The sequence below is a fragment of the Lissotriton vulgaris genome, chromosome 8 (assembly GCF_964263255.1).
Source record: "Lissotriton vulgaris chromosome 8, aLisVul1.2, whole genome shotgun sequence".
Classification (NCBI taxonomy): domain Eukaryota; kingdom Metazoa; phylum Chordata; class Amphibia; order Caudata; family Salamandridae; genus Lissotriton; species Lissotriton vulgaris.
Window position 1 is genome coordinate 524,494,719 of NC_141696.1, and position 21,380 is coordinate 524,516,098.

Below are 21,380 nucleotides of genomic sequence, written 5' to 3' on the forward strand. Positions count from 1 at the left end.
CTTATCTGGCGGACCAGAACGAAAGCATGCGAGGTGAAATGAAAACAGGGCGCATGCGCAAGGTCGCATGTTTCTATTGGTTTATGATTAGTTCGTGAGTTGGTATGTCAACAAACCGATTTTTTCGATCTCTTCGATTAAATCGGCGTTGGCGCATATACTCTCCGAGTGTTTTCCACCCGTGTATGTTTATTCAATCACCGCTTGAGCAGACCCGTCAAAATAACAGTTATCAGGAGAGACGAGTCAAAACATAACACGAAAGAAACTCATTTGAAACACAGCCTCCAATTGCGTTCTCACGACTTACAGCAAGACCCATTGGTCGGTGGCGGGCCAATCAGAATGCTGAAAGCTACCTCGCCGATGTCGGCGAAAAAACGTCAGACCCAGCTCATGTCTCTGAAAATAAATGGAAAAGTTTTTCAAGTTTGATAATCATCAAGCCATTACGAAGATTTTAAGCAGTGAAGGCATGACTACGCATGGCGATTGCCAAAAGCAGTAGCGCATTTGCATTCAAGTTTAGTGCAATGGCATTACGATCATTCTAAGCACAAAAGTAATGAACCCCCGGAGCACAACCAATTGCAACCGGAACTCGGGCATCGGGTTTATAGCGTGTCGCGCCTATATAGTGTAGTGAGCTCGTATTCGCAAAGAATATCCTATAACTATAGGTACATGTGATTGCAGATGTGCGCACTCTTTATGTACGAAAGACAATATGGTCAAAACCATTAGGTCAGGCAGGGCAACAGTACGATCTTGACATAGCAACGTGAGCAGGTAAAGCCTAGTGTGAAAAATATTTACACCAGGTGTACACAAAAAGGACCCACAGCCTAGGCTGCTCAGAATATGTAACACAACAAGATGAGGAAGGGTCCAAGGGGTGGCAATATTTATAGACCACTATCAGCCTAAACCCCCAACTTAAACCGTTATCAAAAAGAAAGGCTAGGTAGGGTCTGTACACAGGACTGAACTTCTCAAAGTAGCAAGAATGAAAGAAGAATGAAAAAAGAGTTATTTTATTTTCAGAGACATGAGCTGGGTCTGACGTTTTTTCGCCGACATCGGCGAGGTAGCTTTCAGCATTCTGATTGGCCCACCACCGACCAATGGGTCTTGCTGTAAGTCGTGAGAACCCAATTGGAGGCTGTGTTTCAAATGAGTTTCTTTCGTGTTATGTTTTGACTCGTCTCTCCTGATAACTGTTATTTTGACGGGTCTGCTCAAGCGTTGATTGAATAAACATACACGGGTGGAAAACACTCGGAGAGTATATGCGCCAACGCCGATTTAATAGAAGAGATCGAAAAAATCGGTTTGTTGACATACCAACTCACGACCTAATCATAAACCAATAGAAACACACAACCTTGCGCATGCGCTCTGTTTTCATTTCACCTCGCATGCTTTCGTTCTGGTCCGCCAGATAAGTCAACCAATGGCGTTTCACCAGCGAGTATATCAGTACATACACGGTGTCCAGTAGGTACCTCCCCCCTAGCCTCAGGAAGAGGCCAGAGGTACCGACGGACAGGCAAGGGAACTTTTAACATCATTCTGCCTCCTTTTCTCTGTTATGCTGCCTAAAAGTTAGTCATAAGGAAACTCTGTTTACCAATATACAGAGCACTAGTAACTAACGGACAGCTATAGAAAGGATAACTGAATACCCACCATCCTGTTGCTTTCAGCCATTTTCGCTTCAACCTTGTCATTATACCAACGTTTGTTCTGTGCTCCCAATTTAGATGCACATAGGTTGGATATATAGTCAAGGGATTTTAATTGTAATGATAAAATCCTTATTGTTACTTGTTTTTTCCACATGAATTCAGAGCGGGCCTCCTATCCCTGAGCCGGTGCCAGGAGAGGTGAGGCTTACTCCCTAGATTACTGGGGTAAGTAAATGAATCACTTGATACAAAACAATATTTTCTTCACCGCTGTTGCAAGTGGACTGAGACACTGTACTTTATTTTGCAGTTTTTTGATGTTAGAGTTAGATTGAGGTGCATAATAGACATACTGTGTGTCTTACTCTTATTTTTTACAGGAAAGAATCCCTTAAGACTAAATCTGGCAGAATGGGCGCAGTGAGTACATTGCGTAGAGAGCTAAAGCCAGAATAATCATTAGGTAACATTTATAATGCAATAATTGTGGTACCTACATTTTCACATTTTGGGTAATAATCACAAACAAATATTTGTGGAACCTTTTCTTTTGCAGTAGTGCATAACTAAGACTTGGTCCTGATGAAAGCTAAGCAGGGGAGCTGTCCCTGAGATAGCAGAAACATGTCGACCATTATATCATCTTCTTAGGGCAGTTATTATTTTGCACTGTCTTACACTCCATTTTTAACCTTGACCCCATGATTTATTTCCCAATAAAAATGTTCCCTATATCATGGTAGTCAATTTTAGCCTACACTATCCTTTGACTTTTGTTTTCACACTTATTGTTGCACTGCAAACCTTTCTTGATTTCTCACACCATTTAACCCACTCTCTGTACTTGATGTCGGATCCGCCTGGGTGGTCCTGGAGAATTGGAGTAAACGCACAATTCATCAGGTGTGTCTCCTTATCTGGACCAGGGCCCTTCAACTAATCCCAGATAATGAGGCTCCGCCAAATGGGTGGGCTGATGGGATTCATTTCCATCTAGTTGCACACACATATCTAACTCTTTTTTCATTCTTCTTTCATTCTTGCTACTTTGAGAAGTTCAGTCCTGTGTACAGACCCTACCTAGCCTTTCTTTTTGATAACGGTTTAAGTTGGGGGTTTAGGCTGAAAGTGGTCTATAAATATTGCCACCCCTTGGACCCTTCCTCATCTTGTTGTGTTACATATTCTGAGCAGCCTAGGCTGCGGGTCCTTTTTGTGTACACCTGGAGTAAATATTTTTCACGCTAGTCTTTACCTGCTCACGTTGGTAATTTACTATTACAAGGTTGCGAGATGGCTGAATTTACATGTTTGTCATTTGATGAGGACACCTTACAGTCGATCCTTACAGATAATCCTAGCATCTTAGATGCTATCCCCATTTCTGGACCCAGTCACCAGGATGACTGGGGTGCTTTATTAACTCTGAAGAAAACTCACTCACGCACGGTCATACATGGTCAGGTCATGGCAGAGTACCTTCATGCGAAATGTGCTCCCACTGGGCTTATAGTGACAAATGCCCCTCGTCTTTTCTTAACAGACAAAACCTTCCTCAAAGATTGGTCCCTCATTGCATGGAAATGCACACGGGACTGGCTGATCTTGATTATCTCCACAGCAAAAAGACTAGCGGATGCTATCCTAATAGAAATTCAGGTCTTGGAAGGGAAGATCAATACGATCATAAAAGGCACAGTATATAAGAAACAACTGGATGACAATAACAAGACCAACAAAGAATATAAAGAATCTATCTTGTTCGCTAAAATTGACAAATTCCGCAAAGATCTGGCAAAATTTGCCATGGATAAAGTCTTTCCCTACACGAGCGACAACTACACGCCTCCTGAGTACAACAACAGAGGCAAGAAATACGGCTCCAATTACTCAACATCTTCCTCAGACCCAGGGTCAAGTGATTCAGATGCGTCTTCAGGCAACACTTCGACAAGATACAACCGTGGTGGGTACAACAGGCCTGCTCGAAGAGGCAATAGACGGGGTACGCAGTCCTTCCAAGGGGTATCATGGTGGCCACCAACCCCATGGGGGTTTCATCAACCCCAATACCCACAAATGATGCCTAACTTCCAGACCCCACCTCCATGGTATTACGACCAGTCTTTTTTAGGCCAGGGCCGTGGACGGAGCAGAGGCCGGAGAAGAGGCCAAACAGTGCAATGGGAAGACGAATCGAACTACCCAAATACCAGGAGCACCACCAAGAACAGACAACAAATATCACAACAGGCAGGAACGAGCACAGATAGAATCTCGTAGTTAATCTGAGTTCTCGAGTTTTGTCTGAGCTGGAACTTCAAGTACTGAACAAAGGACTGGGCTTTGTACCTACGAACAACACTGATCCCTTCCAGCTTCGATGTGAAGTTGAGAAATTTTTCAGAAAAGTGCGTCTGCATTTCTTTTTTAGAGATAAACCCATGGAAACTGATGACACTCTAACCAACACTGGTCTAAAGAAACCCTTTACCTTCACTCCACTACTACATCAGGTGCCACCTCAGGTGGGAGCATTTGAGAAGGCAGTAGTACACGACCTCAATCGTCTGGCAGCCTGTGAAGAAAGGTCTTTCTCTAATATATCAAGAGAAGAAAGAACGGCCATCAATGCTTTGGCAAAAGATCCAACCATAATTATCAAATCAGCAGACAAGGGGGGAGCAACTGTAATTATGGATTCCAACATCTACAGGGAAGAGTGCCTTAGACAGCTCAGAAACCAAAGGCACTACCGCCTTCTGACTGAGGACCCAACCGCCTGATTGCAGAATGAGATAAAGAACATGGTGGAAGAAGCATCAGCAGAGGGCTGGATTACAGAATTAGAAGCATGTTACTTGATCTCATCCAACCCTATTGTACCGTACTTCTATAATCTGCCTAAAATTCACAAGGCCCAAAGGCCACCGCCGGGCCGCCCGATTATTTCGGGCATCAGCTCACTACTTGAGCCATTGTCCACCTTTGTTGACATCTTTTTAAGGCCGCTGGTGAAGAAAAGGCCGACCTTTCTACAGGATACCGCGGACATGCTGAGGTTGCTCCCAGAGATTGAGTTCAATATCGAGACTGACCTGATGGTCAGCTTCGACGTCGAATCGTTGTACACCTGCATACCACAGCAGGAAACACTACAAGCAGTACAGAGTCTTTTAGAGGATTCAGACCTAGATTCCATAACTCCAATCAACTTCAGAATGGAATGCGCTCGATTGGCCATGACCGAAAATTTCTTTGCTTTTGAGGAAGATTTGTACTTACAGGTATCGGGTACATTGATGGGCAGCGTTTTTGCCCCATCTCTAGCGAACCTGTACGTACATATGTTTGAAGAGAAGTGTGTCCTTAACCACAGCAATCCATTTTTCAATCAGGTTTTAGTGTGGAAACGCTATATAGATGACATTTATGTCATCTGGCATGGAACACCAGAGATAGCCGTGCTTTTCCAACAATGGCTTAATGGACAAAATCAGTTTCTCAAATTCACCATCGAACACAGTGCAGAAGAACTAGCCTTCCTGGACATTACCATCTTTCCTGAGAATGGCCATCTTGGCAGCAGGTTATATCGAAAACCAATGGCCCGTAACTCTTTACTATCCTATACGAGTCACCACCCAAAAGCGCTGCGTGAAAACTTGCCTGTGGGACAATTCCTAAGAATCCGCAGGAATTGTTCGAGGACCTCTGATTTTGTAGATCTTTCGAAGGACCTAACATCCAAATTACGAGATCGAGATTATCCAAAACATCTGGTGAAAAGAGCGCATAAGAGGGCACTCAATAACAACCGGGATGCCTTGCTGAGTCCTCCAGTCATAAAGCCACCATTGGATAGACTCACCTTTGTGACAACTTTCTGTACTTTGTCAAACAAATTACAGAAAACGGTGAGAAGGATTTGGAAAATTCTCAATATTGCTGGATCCTCCATTCAGACTCCACTCTTCTCTTTCAAAAGAGGTGCGAGTCTGAGGGACAGTTTGGTCCATACAAGGCCCAGATGCACTAGTGTGGTTCCAGCCAACACCTTGTGGAACCTTCCCCCACGATTGGGGCATTTTCCCTGTGGTGTATGCACAGCGTGCCCACAGACAGAGAAGACAGTCTCCATCGACATAGGAACTTCAAGGCCCTGGGTTTTGCAAAGTCATACGAACTGTAACAGCAACAAGTTGATATATCTTATCACCTGCCCTTGTTCCCTACGTTACGTCGGAATGACAACTCGAAAGATCAAATTGCGGATCAACGAGCACAAGAGTACAATCCGATGTAACAAACAGGCTACCAGACTCACTAAGCACTTTTTGCAAATGAGACACTCTCCAGATGACATCCGCTGGACTGTTTTGGAGAAACCTTCTGTGCCTCCCCATATCACTGATGTGTCACGTTTCCTCTTTTTGAAAGAACAAAAATGGATTTTTCGCCTCAGGAGTGACGTAGAAGGATTGAACGATGATATTCCTTGGACATCAATCTAACGACTACAGGCTGCTTTATCTGGTTCAGGAATTTGGAATGAGTAGGTTCTAAGTGTTAGATGAACCACTGTTCCTTTTCTTTGGCACCTCTTTTAGAAGTTCATCAACATGTGGTCCATAGTTCACTTCCTCATGTCAAGATCGTACTGTTGCCCTGCCTGACCTAAAGGTTTTGACCATATTGTCTTTCGTACATCCAGAGTGCGCACATCTGCAATCACATGTACCTATAACTATGGGATATTCTTTGCGAATACGAGCTCACTACACTATATAGGCGCGACACGCTATATACCCGATGCCCGAGTTCCGGTTGCAATTGGTTGTGCTCCGGGGGTTCATTACTTTTGTGCTTAGAATGATCGTAATGCCATTGCACTAAACTTGAATGCAAATGCGCTACTGCTTTTGGTAATCACCATGCGTAGCCATGCCTTCACTGCTTAAAATCTTCGTAATGGCTTGATGATTATCAAACTTGAAAAACTTTTCCTTTTATTTTCAGAGACATGAGCTGGGTCTCACGTTTTTTCGCCGACATCGGCGAGGTAGCTTTCACCATTCTGATTGGCCCACCACCGACCAATGGGTCTCGCTGTAAGTCGTGAGAACCCAATTGGAGGCTGTGTTTCAAATGAGTTTCTTTCGTGTTATGTTTTGACTCGTCTCTCCTGATAACTGTTATTTTGACGGGTCTGCTCAAGCGGTGATTGAATAAACATACACGGGTGGAAAACACTCGGAGAGTATATGCGCCAATGCCGATTTAATAGAAGAGATCAAAAAAATCGGTTTGTTGACATACCAACTCACGAACTAATCATAAACCAATAGAAACACGCGACCTTGCGCATGCGCTCTGTTTTCATTTCACCTCGCATGCTTTCGTTCTGGTCCGCCAGATAAGTCAACCAATGGCGTTTCACCAGCGAGTATATCAGTACATACACGGTGTCCAGTCGGTACCTCCCCCCTAGCCTCAGGAAGAGGCCAGAGGTACCGACGGATAGGTAAGGAAACCTTTAACATCATTCTGCCTGCTTTTCTCTGTTATGCTGCCTAAAAGTTAGTCATAAGGAAACTCTGTTTACCAATATACAGAGCACTAGTAACTAACGGACAGCTATAGAAAGGATAACTGAATACCCACCATCCTGTTGCTTTCAGCCATTTTCGCTTCAACCTTGTCATTATACCAACGTTTGTTCTGTGCTCCCAATTTAGATGCACATAGGTTGGATATATATTCAAGGGATTTTAATTGTAATGAAAAAATCCTTATTGTTACTTGTTTTTTCCACATGAATTCAGAGCGGGCCTCCTATCCCTGAGCCGGTGCCAGGAGAGGTGAGGCTTACTCCCTAGATTACTGGGGTAAGTAAATGAATCACTTGATACAAAACATTATTTTCTTCACCGCTGTTGAAAGTGGAGTGAGACACTGTACTTTATTTTGCAGTTTTTTGATGTTAGAGTTAAATTGAGGTGCATAATTGACATACTGTGTGTCTTACTCTTATTTTTTACAGGAAAGAATCCCTTAAGACTAAATCTGGCAGAATGGGCGCAGTGAGTACATTGCGTAGAGAGCTATAGCCAGAATAATCATTAGGTAACATTTATAATGCAATAATTGTGGTACCTACTTTTTCACATTTTGGGTAATAATCACAAACAAATATTTGTGGAACCTTTTCTTTTGCAGTAGTGTATAACTAAGACTTGGTCCTGATGAAAGCTAAGCAGGGGAGCTGCCCCTGAGATAGCAGAAACATGTCGACCATTATTTCATCTTCTTAGGGCAGTTATTATTTTGCACTGTCTTACACTCCATTTTTAACCTTGACCCCATCATTTATTTCCCAATAAAAATGTTCCCTATATCATGGTAGTCAATTTTAGCCTACACTATCCTTTGACTTTTGTTTTCACACTTATTGTTGCACTGCAAACCTTTCTTGATTTCTCACACCATTTAACCCACTCTCTGTACTTGAGGTCGGATCCGCCTGGGTGGTCCTGGAGAATTGGAGTAAACGCACAATTCATCAGGTGTGTCTCCTTATCTGGACCAGGACCCTTCAACTAATCCCAGATGACAAGGCTCCGCCAAATGGGTGGGCTTAGATATAATACAACCTGTAACTTGCACAGAGTGGTTGGCTCCGAGGGTTATCGCGGCCAGGGCCAATGGTGAGGGTATTCGTCTCTGTGTGGATTTGCGCAGCCTGAATGACAATATATGGGTGGAAAGATATCCTTTGCCCATAATTAATGAAATGCTGTGTACCATGGGTCCAGCTAAGTACTTCAGTGTAATCGACCTGTCCATGGCATATCAACAAATTGAACTTCATCCTGAATCTAGGCCCCTCACGGCATTCATCACCCCAGCAGGGGCATACATGTTCAAAAGGATGCCATTTGGCTTGGCGTCTGCAGCAGCTATATTCCAGAAGGCATTGCAGAAGATATTGGAAGGAGTGAGGAACACCATGTGTTTCCAAGATGACATCCTAGTATATAGTCAAACTGAGGAAGAACATGATGGAGTCGTGAGGCAGGTGTTCAGCAGACTTATGGAGGCAGGCCTGACCGTGAAGAAGGAAAAATGTAAAATAAAAGTGAAGGAAGTTGAGTATTTAGGCCACAAGATTACAGAAGATGGATTCAGGCCGAAGGGCAGTTTAATCCAAGCGGTGAAGGAAGCTCCCAGCCCCAAGAACAAGGAAGAACTAAAGTATTTGTTAGGGCTCTTAGAGTACATGTCAAAGTACGTGGACAATTTTTCTGCCAAATGTGAGCCCATGAGGGAGTTAATGAAGAAGAACAAGGATTTCCTCTGGAAAAAAGAGCATGATGCTGTGTTAAAATCATTGAAAGAGGAAATATTAACCTCCCCAGCATTAGGAACTTTTGATGCCTCAAAGAAAACCATCCTAGCCACTGATGCTTCAAACAAGGGCCTGGATGCAACCTTGATACAAAAGGATGGTAATGATGAGAAAATCATCGCGTTTGCTTCCCGGAGTCTCACAAACCCAGAAAAGAACTACTCCGTAATTGAAAGGGAGGCCCTGGCCTGTTTCTGGGCTGTTAGACATTTCAAGTTTTTCTTGTGGGGTTTAAGGTTCTCCATCCGGACCGTTCATATACCCCTCACCTTCATTTTTTCTGTGAAAGGACTAGAGAATTGCACACCTCGCATTAGCAGATGGATTTTGGGCCTGGAGCACTAGAATTTCAATGTGGAGTATGTGCCAGGGAAGGAGAATAAAATCACAGATTTCCTCTCAAGGTCACCGTTACTGGAAGTGGGGGAAAAGGAAGAAGCACTCGACAGTCCAGTACTAATGACGGAGACGCCTGCTATCACAGAAGAGGAGTGGGTAGCGGAGACCAAGGAAGACAAGGAAATGAATTTCCTGAAGGAATACATGGAGAAAGGATGGCCGAGCAAGAAGAGTGATCTCGAAGATAACATAGAGGAGTATTGGGATGTGAGGAATGAACTAAGCCTCATTAATGGAAGAATCTATCGCAATCTGAGAGTGGTTCCACCTAAGGGCCTCAGGAAGAAGGTCATAGACTTGGCACACAAAGGCCACCTAGGGCGCAGCCTTACCAAAGCTAGAGTCAGATCCAGTTACTGGTTCCCTAGGATGGATGCCATGGCCGAACTAGCTGTCAAGGACTGCGGAGCGTGCGCAAAAAGCGACAAGTCAAAGACAGTACAGAAAGCACCGTTATCTCCAGTAAAAGTGCCAATTAAACCATGGAGCAAGCTGGCCCTGGACATTATCGGGCCAATGCAAGAATTGGGAGAAAGGAGGAGATTCGTGCTTGTTTTAATCGATTACACGGCCCATTGGATCAAGCAAAGGTTTGTCCAATCTGTCACCACCAGGACAGTGGTAGAGTTCTTGAATGGAGTATTCGTTGAGGAAGGCATTCCAGTGACTTTGGTCACAGATAACGGGGTGCAGTTTTGCTCTGAAGAAATGCGTACATTCCTCAAAGGTTTAGACATTAAACATGAAACCACCGCTTTATACTGCCCAAAAGCCAATGGGCTGGTTGAGCGGGCAAACAGGATCATCAAGGAACACATCCAATTAGCAGCAACCAATGGGCATGATGTGGAAGAGTCCCTTAGAAAGTGCCTGTGGGCTTACCACACCTCTTCTAATAATGTCACAGGCATCTCACCCTTTGTGGCACTGCGTGGTCGTGAACCTTGTACCAAGTTTAATCCCAGTTGGCTGAGTGGGGGTGAGCCCAGGGTAGTGGATCGAGAAGCAAGTGCAGAGAAGGTCCAACTCCACCAAGACAGGTACAAGCTGTGGTATGACTCTAAGGAATGTCTGACATAATATCGACAGCCAGAATATCGAACTACAAAAATATCAGAACAAAAATATCGACATCAAAAATATCGGAATCATATCTTCATAAAGGTAAGTACAAAAATATCGAAAAAATAATATCGTAGTACAAAAATATCGGAATTAAAAATATCGTTTTTTTAAATGTATTAATAATAATGTAAAAATAATTTTAAAATACATATAATTTTACAAATATTAAATAAAAATATTAAAACAAAATTACAACTTATACATATACATTTAAAATAAATAAAACACTTAATAATTTAATGTAATTTAATTTTTTTTAATGTTATTTAATTGATTTAATGTAATTTTTTTTGTTTTTACCATGTACGCCTGTACCCCAAAAACCCAAAACTGACCCTGAACCCTAAAAATATCCCTCTACCCCAAAAACCCAAAACTGACCCAGAACCCTAAAAATACCCCTTTACCCAAAAACTGAAAACTGACCCTGAACCCTAAAAATACCCCTTTACCCAAAAACTGAAAACTGACCCTGAACCCTAAAAATACCCCTTTACCCGAGAACTGAAAACTGCCCCTTATCCCTAAAAATACCCCTTTACCCAAAAACTGAAAACTGACCCTGAACCCTAAAAATACCCTTTACCCAAAAACTGAAAACTGACCCTGAACCCTAAAAATACTCCTTTACCCAAGAACTGAAAACTGACCCTGAACCCTAAACATACCCCTTTACCCAAAATCTGAAAACTGACCCTGAACCCTAAAAATACCCCTTTACCCAAAAACTGAAAACTGACCCAGAACCCTAAAAATACCCCTTTACCCAAGAACTGAAAACTGACCCTGAACCCTAAAAATACCCCTTTACCCAAAAACTGAAAACTGACCCTGAACCCTAAAAATACTCCTTTACCCAAAATTAATTAATATTATTTAATTACCAATCAATTATTAATTAACAATAACAATAAAGTAATTAGCTGTAATTAATTTAATAAAATAATTAATATTATTTTTCCTAATTACTTAATTAAGAATAAAAAATTATATATTAAAAAAATTACTATAAATAATGTAATTAACTAATTAATATAAATTAATTACCAACTAATTAATAAATAAAAATATGTACAAAATTATATTAATTAATTAACTAATTAATATAAATTAATTACCAATTAATTATTAATTAAAATATATACAAACTAATAATAATTAATTAATTATTATTAAATTACTTCCCACCCTATTCCCCTATAAACCCATAACCCGCTACAGAACATATTTATCAATTAATCAATTAATTAAAATTAATTAAAAATTAATTGTCAATTAATTAATTAATAATTCCTACTAATTAATAAATAATTTAACATAATTAAATTACTTCCCACCCTATTCCCCTATAAACCCACAACCCGCTACAGTAGTAAAAGACAATATTTAATTAAATTACATTAAAAATAAATAATAAAACATAATAAATACAATATAATATACACTAAATGTATTTAAAAATTGATATTAGTAACATCGAAGTTATTTATTTCGATATTATTGACATCGATATTTAAAATTTCGATATTACTGATATCATACTAATATCGATATTAAGACTGTCGATATTACTTACCTTCGATATTTTGTCCCATCTATATTTAAACTTCGATATTATTGTATATCGATATTTAAAACTCGATATTTTGTCTGTGTACCGACTCTAAGAATGGGGTGAAGGATCCCAAGTGGGAGGTTGGTGACAGGGTACAAGTCAGGAAGAACATCAAAGTGGGACCCACCCAGAGTAAATACCACATGCCATGCAAAATTGCCAAAGTACTTAAGAATGTGGTTCAACATGAGAATGGCCAATGGTGGAGTTTTGACAAGATTTGTCAATGTGAATAAGTATGTTCTGTATTCTTTCCTTCCCTTTTGGGATGCTATGGTAATTCTTTACCCCACCGCGGTGGGCCTTGTTTTATTCTGTGTCACCTTATGGAAGGGAGATGTGTTGTAATTTATTCCTATAATGGTATGTTCCATCCACCCCTTCCCCTTTCACTCTGTTGGTGTGGCCGGCCCTGGAGCTTGCCATGGAATGTTGGGACACTCTCCAGTGAGGAGAGTGGATGATTAATAAACAGACCTGTTTACATTTTATCCTGGTCTTTGGATATTTACATCTTCTAACATTAACCTCTTTAATGAGATCTTGTGTGCAGTAGATTTGGATGGGTAATGGCTTCTATTCAATCCTTTAGTGCATAAAGTAATGGAACTTTGTGTATTCATTAGGAATGTCACCTTCGGCCAATTGATCACAGCTCTAAACATGCCTGGCAAAAGGCAACACGTGTGAAACGCAAGGAGTGCAAAAAGTAGTTCTCTGGGTCTACATCTAACACAAAAATGGAAGTTGTGAGTGACAGATAGAGAAACCTAAGGCACATTGGAAATACGGTCCTCGTGAATAAAAACATGTTATTGTGTTGTCAATGATGTGACCGCCCACTCAGTAAAGTACAAGTTATAAGCTTATAGCAGCGATGCATAGTGACAATAATCAGCCCCCTTCAGCCTGGAAGCAGGCTAGTGATCATTCCATTCTGGTAGTAACCAAATCCAATAGCCAGTATACAGTTACAAGTCATAGAAACCAGTATTGCCCTGAATTCGTCCACCTCAAACCCACGACTTTTAGTAGCTACACCAACAGCCAACATTTGCAGTAAAGAATACCTCAAGTACCTTGCCTATTTGTTTTATTCTCTTCCATCATACCGTCCAACATAGCAACCACTCACTTTAAATAGTACACACAATGTTCAGCCATTTAATCAGTTCATGTGTAGTCACCACATCTGTTGCCACCTTCGCCTCCTAGTGCGGTACAGCAGTCAGTCTTAGCAGCCATGGGTGTGCTGCAGTCACTCTCAGTAGCTGAAGCCTGTGATTTGCAAAATATTCTTCGCTCTGCCTGGGATGTGCAGCTGTCACCCTGTATTGCCCAGTACTGTGCAGTTGTCACCCTGTATTGCCCAGTACTGGGCAGCTGTCACCCTGTATTACCAAGTACTGTGCTGCTGTCACCCTGCATTACCCATTATTGTGCAGCTGTCACCCTGCATTACCTAATATTGTGCAGCTGTCACCCTGCATTACCCATTATTGTGCAGCTGTCACCCTGCATTACCCAGTACCGTGCTGCTATCGCCTGCATTACCCAGTACCGCCCTGCTGTCACCCTGTATTACCCAGTACTGTGCAGCTATGAGCCGCATCAGCCAGTGCTCTACTGTAAGTACTTAACATCAGGCAATGGTTTGCAGTACTGAGCCTCGTGAGCTGCTTCTGTACAGAGGTCTGCTGAATCCACTGACCCGTTGCAAAGGTGTTTCCCTCATTAATGAGCGCTTCATGAACCCCACGCCTTGAGTCCCGTGCTCTGTGGAGTCCAGCCTTTCTACAAGCTCCGTAGAGGGGGTGCAGCATTCGCATCAGTGTGTGTCGTTCAATATTAACTTTGCAAATGGGTATTCTGCTGTATTGATTCATTGGGTGAGTGAAGTTTCCATCATCGACTGATGCGGAATAATCTCCCTCTCAAGCAGCTCTGCCACAAACCTCCTCCTTCTCCTGTGCTGAGCACCAGTCAATGCATGGTCTATCGTCTGCAGCAGGCTGTCAATCGAGCTCTGCTGTCCAGGAGTTACTCGTCTGCTGCTGCTGTTCAGTAAGTACATCGACCGCAGCAGCAGTTGTGGTGGTCGCTGGTTCTGTGTTGAAGTGACCTCATCAGCCAATACTGAGAGGCAAAGACACTGTTACCCTTATCTTTTGATGCTGGCCATGTTCACAAGTAGAAGCTGTTGTGCGGTAATTACCACAAAATTGAGTCCTGTGCATCAGCTAACGGCACCAGGAAGTGCTGTGGTGGAGTGGGGCAATGTGCTAGTGCTGTGTAGTAGTTATCCAAGGAACCAGTGCTGTGGTTATGATCCCACAACACAGTGCTGTTTATTGGCACTTCAGCTTCTAGTTCTGTGCAATGGTTGTGCAAATAATAGGCGGTGCTATTAGTCGATTGTGTGCTGCGTTCACGGCATCAGTTAGTGCTGTGCAGTGGACGTATAATCACTCAGTAATGTACAGTGGTGTCCGCTATCACTCAGTGTTTGGTTGTAGTCACTACAATAGTTAGTTCTCCACTGCTAAGTAGTAACATCACATGCCATGTGCCGGTGGGCAATGGTGGGTCAGCTAGTAACTCTTTTAGTCAGTGGTGTGTAGTTGACCATACAAGACCGTGCTGAGCAACACTGATGCCTCAAACACTGATGTAAAACAAGGCTCTAGCAGCCAGCTCTGGGTAGTGCTGACCGCATGAGTGACTACTTCAAATAGTGACTGTCACCATTTTGTAAGGAGTAGTGAACCCATTACTTGTGTTCACTCTTGCACACTTTCTCACATCTGACGTAATCTGCTTCAAACCACTTATATTAAACTTGCTTGGAGAGTAGCCACCCCCTTAAGAGAAAAAAGTTTAATGTCCCCATCATGAGGTAACATGTTTATCCACCAATGTAATTTACTGCCACACCATTTCCTTCTGAAAGCACAATCCCTGTGCGCATGCCATTCATCTATCTCCCATCAGAGAAGGTTCCTCCTGCATTGTGTCTGTGTCCTTCAAACCTATTCTTCTGCGGGAATTCTTGTTATTGTACAGCAGATATTCTAGGGGATACGTACTAAGGTTTTACATTGAGGTTGTGTAACTTTTATGGCACAGCCTTGATGCAAAATCCTTTTTGCCATTTACTAAGTCATGCAAAGCCACCTTGTGTGGCTTTGCAGGGTTTAGAAAATACAGGGTAATGCAAGGCAGCACAAAGTGCTGCCTTGCTTTACTTGCATCTGAGAGTTGTAACAGTGATGGAGCATTGGGCGCACCCATGCATCCACCCATGGACTTTGGCGCATTCCCAGATGTATGAAGACTTGTAAACCTAAGAATACATCAAAAATGCTATGCATCCCAGAAGCAGATGTAACAAGGAGAAATATCTTTTTTTTGCCTCATTACTTCATATTTCTATGCATGCTATATTCTGCAGGCACTAATGCCCTACGGTGCAATGGTACCAGCATTGGTGCAAGGGTACCTGCAGTGGCGCTAGACAGCCACAAGTGTGCCAGCGCAGGGAGAGGGCTGAGGAGGACCATATCTTAGTAGATATCTTAGTAGATATGCAGCTTTTAACTCTTTACAATTTATGCAATGCAGCGCAGCAACGTCTGGCTGAACTGCATGAATTGTAAGTAAATATGCCTCTCTATGTATAGCAAGCCTTCTCCTGCGCATTATGGTGTTGTGTGTTTTGTAATTAAATATACCCCAGAATGCACAGCAAACCTTCTACTGCGTGTCATGGTGTTGTGTGAATTTTAAATAAATATGCCCCCTCTATGTATAACAAGCCTCCTCCTGCACACCATGGCGTTTTGCGAATTGTACGTAAATATGGCCCTCTATGTATAGCATACCATCTCCTGATCGTTATGGCATCGTATGAATTGTAAGTAAATATGCCCCTCTATGCATAGCAGGCCTTCTCTTGTGCGTCATAAAGTTAAGGGAATCTAGAATTCTGATTATATAGTATCTGAATCTATACCTCTGGATATAAGGATTTCCTATATCCTTTTTCTGGACCCCTTTTATTTCCTACACCCTTTTTCTTGATGACTCCTCCTCTGGAAAGAAGAGTCATCCATCCTTACAATGTACTAACAACTTCTTGCACTGTGAATTGGATGAGCTCAACCAGTCTGTCCATGATCTGTCAGTTTTTCTATAAGGGGAAAGGATACCTGACCATACCCTGAAAACCACTCCCCAGGTTGAGGGAGGTATCTTCAGACCTCTTTCACTTTCTGACTTGTAGTGACTGCCTCTCTCGCAGCAGAATGTGTGCATACCAGGAGCTGCTCTGTGTACTGTCAGCATCACTGTACATAGGTGAAATGGGATACACCATTAATCATGCGGGCTAAGCCATGTGTGCTGTTACCACGCAGGCAGAACACCACTTGGCTTAACAACGCGTATGCCTTAAAGCAGTCACTAGTTAGTCTAGTTCCAGAGATTGGATGGGCGGGGAGAGTAACAGGAAGGACCGGGAGAGGAAGGACCGGAACGCGGCTTGATAAGTAGGACTTGGGGGTGAGGTGGGTAGTTTCAGGGCTCTGGGCAGAGGGAATGGGCAGTTTTAAGGGCTGGTGGCCGTTTTAGGACTCAGGGTGGGGGCGCAGTGGTTGATGTAGTTTTTGGAGCTGGTGGCTGTTTTAAGGCTCAGGGCAGGGGGCTGGGGCCAGGGTCGTTTTTTGGGCTAGGGAGGAGTGCATTGCAGGGCTAGGGGCCAGTGTTTGGGGCTCAGGGCAGGGGGTCTGGGTAGTGTAGGCCTGGGGCGGGGGATTGCAGTGCTGGGGGTGATTTATAGTGCTCAAGGCAGGGGATGCGGTGTGATCTTTACCATGCATGTCTTTACCAGTCATGCCTTTACAATGAAATTAATTGTAAAGGCATGTGTGGTAAAGATGCAGTAGTGGTTGAAACAGCGTGGATTAGGCATGCGTTGTTCTATCATACAACCAGATAAAATGTATTTCTGCAGACTATTCACACTCAGTGAATCTTGCTCTCTGACGAGAGGAGATCTGGCAGCCTGTAAATGCCCCTCCCGCCACTTTCTCTCTTCTCTCTACTCAGCTCTCTCCCATTCTGCCTCTCTTCCTTTCTGTCTCCTACTCACGCTCACCGTCTGTCTGTCTCTCTTGCATGCTCTATCAAATTCTGTTTCTCCCAAGCCCTGTGACTCTCTTATTCCGTTCCTTTCTACAGCCATTTATTTAGTAATTCATCTCTGCCTCTCTCACTCTACTTTTTCTCATTCTGCCCTTCTCTGTATATCTCTACATATCTCTTGGTTGCTTTCTTGCTCTCTCATTTTTCATTCTTTCGTTCATTCTTTCTCTCTGGAAAAGTCCCTCCAATGTTTCATTCTCATTCTCTCTCTCTCTCTCTCTCTCGCTTTTTTTCCATGCACTTCAAATACGCCCTTTACTCTTAGCACATGTGAGGTCATCTTCAGCACATTGAGGAAGAGTTGTGAATCCATTAATCAGTAGACGAATCTCATTGTTTTCTTCAGTTTGCATCATACTCTTTCTAAACGCCCTGGCAGATCTAGCTTTAGGGGAACTTCACATAATTTAATTTTAACATCAAACAATAACTTTCTTCTGAGTAAGGAACCATAAGTGGATGTTATGAATGTATACTTGGAGTTTGAAGAAACTTAATATTTAATGTGAGTGAACCTCTTTACCAAAAACTTCCAGGGTCATTTTGTTTTAGAACGTCATCAGATGGTGAAGTATAAATCTGAAATTAGAATGTTTTTACGTTTGTGCACGAGAAAAGTCTGACTTACTTAAAAACAAGCTGGCCATTTTTGGACAGAAAAAGCCTGTACTGCACATTGCAAATTGGCGTCCTGCTAGTTAACTAGAGTGGACAAGACGTTTGAATGCAAACATGGGATCGTGTAAATGCCACTTCGAGTTTTGTCTGTAATTAAAATATCAGATTGAACTGTAATCGGAGCCTGGGGGTGATTGTGACAGTTTACTGTCCAGAGCATAAACACTGCTATAAACGCCAGATGCCCTCATCACATCTTTCTGTGGCGGCAGAACAAGTGGGCTGTGAAAGTTGGAGCTCAAGGCTGCAGGGTGCTGTGGAGAGACGGGCAACTCGGTGCCTCTCAGTGTGCTCACAATAGACTCGTTCTGGTTTTTATCGTCCTCTGAGTTAAACAATAGCAAACAATACTCGGTAAAAATAAAAACTCTATAATCACATCACAAAAGGGTTTTCCTGTACTGTTGCAGGCAAAGGTGTTGCTGTCTCATTCCTCTCAAAGAAGAGCTTTATACAAATGCATCATTTTTTTTTAAAGATATATATATATACATTCCATACATTCCTGGTGACATATGACATGAGATCGGGTCACTCGTGATACAGTATACAATGCGTTCGTCATGTATACCCACCACCGCCAACGAGCTGGACCCAGTATCCATTTAATTTACGTAAGGGATTAGTGTGCTAAAGCACATTTAATGATTGGTCGGTGTCTCGTGCCTGTGCAGTGTCTGTTTCTATTAGCATTTATCTGGCCAAATTCTTCCATCCCCCCAATGTTTACACTATCTATATACATATGCTGCTGCGTAGCGACAGGCATACATTTGTATGGGTTTCCCCGTGTAGATATGATGGGGAGGTAAGCAAATGTCAGTGGGCTAAAGGGAAGCCACTTTGCACTCTTTAGGGCGGGAAAATCATTCCTTTGAAAGAAGAACATGTGACATCCAGGGAGTTCCATTGCGCTCACCCATCTGTGGAATGGTCATTGATGCACCATTTTTGAGCTAAGTAATTGTGCCAAGCAATGGTTGCCCTCGGTACAGTAACGCCCGAAACCGGGTTGTGTTGTGGTAGTGCAGAGTCCGAAAGGGCTGCTTCATGGTATCAGCAAAGGGTCACTTTATGGAAATGGCGGGAGAGGGTCAGGTCTGTCTCCTGAGTCAACGGACAGAATAGCTGTGTGTCACCCCACCCTACTCTTCAGCAGGTGCACCAAAATATCGGTCTTATATTACTGCCCAAAGCCTAGCACCCTTTCGTGGCCAACGGCATTGCACCCTTCCATTTAGGTCATGCCTCATTTCAAACATTTCAGCAGAGTTTCAGTCTATTACACGTGCAATGAGAATATATTGCATTATTTTGAGTGTCAGGGCTGTGTTCTGTGTGAGCAAGGAGTAGGTGTGTCTTTGTATGTCCCTGCCTGGGTGTGCTTGTGTCAATGTGAGTGTATTCATGACTAAGTGGGGGGTTTTGCGTCTGGTGATATCTCTGGGTGGTTGGTCCGGTGTCTACATGAGTTTGTTTGTGTGTGTTCTTGGGTGTAATATTGTACCTGTGTGTTTGTACGTGTGTGCAAATGTGAGCTTGTGTGTCTGTCTGGCTCTGTTTATGCCCGTGGGAATGTGTGTATACCTGGGTCTCTGTGTAATTGTGTGTATCACATACACTATATCTGTATGTGTGCCTCAAACGTACGTTTCTGTTTGGGTCACTAGGAATGGTTTGTTCTTAAGTATTACGTTTGTTAAACGAAGCAAAACGACTTGACTACGAACTTCAGGAGTAAGTAAACTATATTTGTCTCCAAGGGATTCACACGTGGTGGGAAACGTAGTATCGCTACGGGAAAAAATATATATTATACTTGAACTGTATATTCTACACAATAAAACTTCTAAACTTGCATTTTTTCTCTTTCTTTGTATAACTTTCGGTGCGGATTTCAGAAAATACACAGATGCACTTAAACCTGCCCCGCACTAGATTCAACAATTATTAATAGAACATTGCCGTCTTAGTTCCTGAACATTCGTAACACCTGAGCTACAAAACATGTATTGGTAAATGTAACTAATACACCCATTCATTGGCCAATACATTAACTTATTGGTATACTAATTTCACAATCCCCCGAAAAGATGAAATGTGCGGTCGACACTGGGTTTTTCAGCCACCTGCCTTCCAACTTGCATGCAGTCCCTACACTGAAAAGACAGTGTGAAGAGTCCCGTCCCACCAGCCGCACGGTAAAGCGATATTCTAAGTTTTAAATACAGCAGGGAACATTTTTAATTTTTCGTTAGAATCAAAGTGCCGAATTCCCCACGGTGCATCTCAGGGCAGCACTTTAAATGTAAGGACATGTACTTGCAATTGAAACTCGCGTGACTTCCGCATTTTGAGATTGAAGCACGCGTGACTCCCGCATTTCCAAACTGAAGCGCGCGTGACTTCCGCCCTAGCGCTTACCTGTCTGCAGAGAGAGCCGTCAGGGTGAAGACGGACACGCCGACCGAGGTGAGCTGGATGAAGGCGATGAGCTTGCAACCCACTCTCCCGAAGAGCCACTTGTCGGCCAGGTAGCGGCTAGCGTCCACGGGGGCGCAGGTCACCAGCAGCAGCAGGTCTCCCAGCGCCAAGCTGGAGATGAACAGGTTCGGGATGCTCCGCATGGACTTCACGGTGCAGAAGATTTTGATGAGGGTAATGTTGCCGATGAGTCCTATCAGGATGATGATGCCGTACACGGTGGGGATGGCGTACAGGAACCCCGGGTAGAAGGACTCGTCCGTCAGGTTGTTGCACGGGCTGACGGAGTCGTTGTAAAGTGCAAAATTGTCGAGCCCCGTGTCTATGAGGATGCATTCCTCCGGAGTCATGGTCCCAAATTCACTTCTTTGGAAAGTGCAACACTTGCCTCCTTTTCCCGGGGAGGCGGTAGTAGAGTGCAGCCCGGGCCCTCCTATTTAAAAATCACCTCAGCACAGAAGGCAGCGATAATTCCATGAGCTGCCTGCATTTTGTTGTGCGAGGAAACCGTACGCTAAGAGACACAATTCACAAACTTGAACCAGGGCATGAGTCAGTAAGTCCGCTTCTTCCTCCTTTGGTTTGAAAGTTATCAGTGAGCCTTAAAGTCAGATAAACTCTTGAAAGACTCAATAAAAATAATTCACTTCAGAAAAGCAAGTGGGTCGCGAATAGTCCGTCACTTCATAGGGCAGCAGCAGCCATAACTTCTCAGGCTCGTGGCTGTGTCCTTTTGGCTGCTGCAGGTGTGTTTTCCCGGTTTCCTCACTCGCCAGAGCCA

The 21,380-nt window shown here is 43.1% G+C and overlaps 1 protein-coding gene across 1 annotated transcript in view; it reads right to left on the reverse strand.

The window, feature by feature from the left end:
* GRPR (gastrin releasing peptide receptor) overlaps positions 1-21,087 on the reverse strand; it is a 399,801-nt gene extending 378,714 nt beyond the window's left edge. Inside the window, exon 1 of the mRNA XM_086933318.1 lies at positions 20,540-21,087. Within this exon, the coding sequence (XP_086789444.1) occupies positions 20,540-20,949 (410 nt within the window). The 5' untranslated portion in view covers positions 20,950-21,087. The remainder of the gene's footprint in view (positions 1-20,539) is intronic.
* Positions 21,088-21,380: the final 293 nt, after the last annotated feature.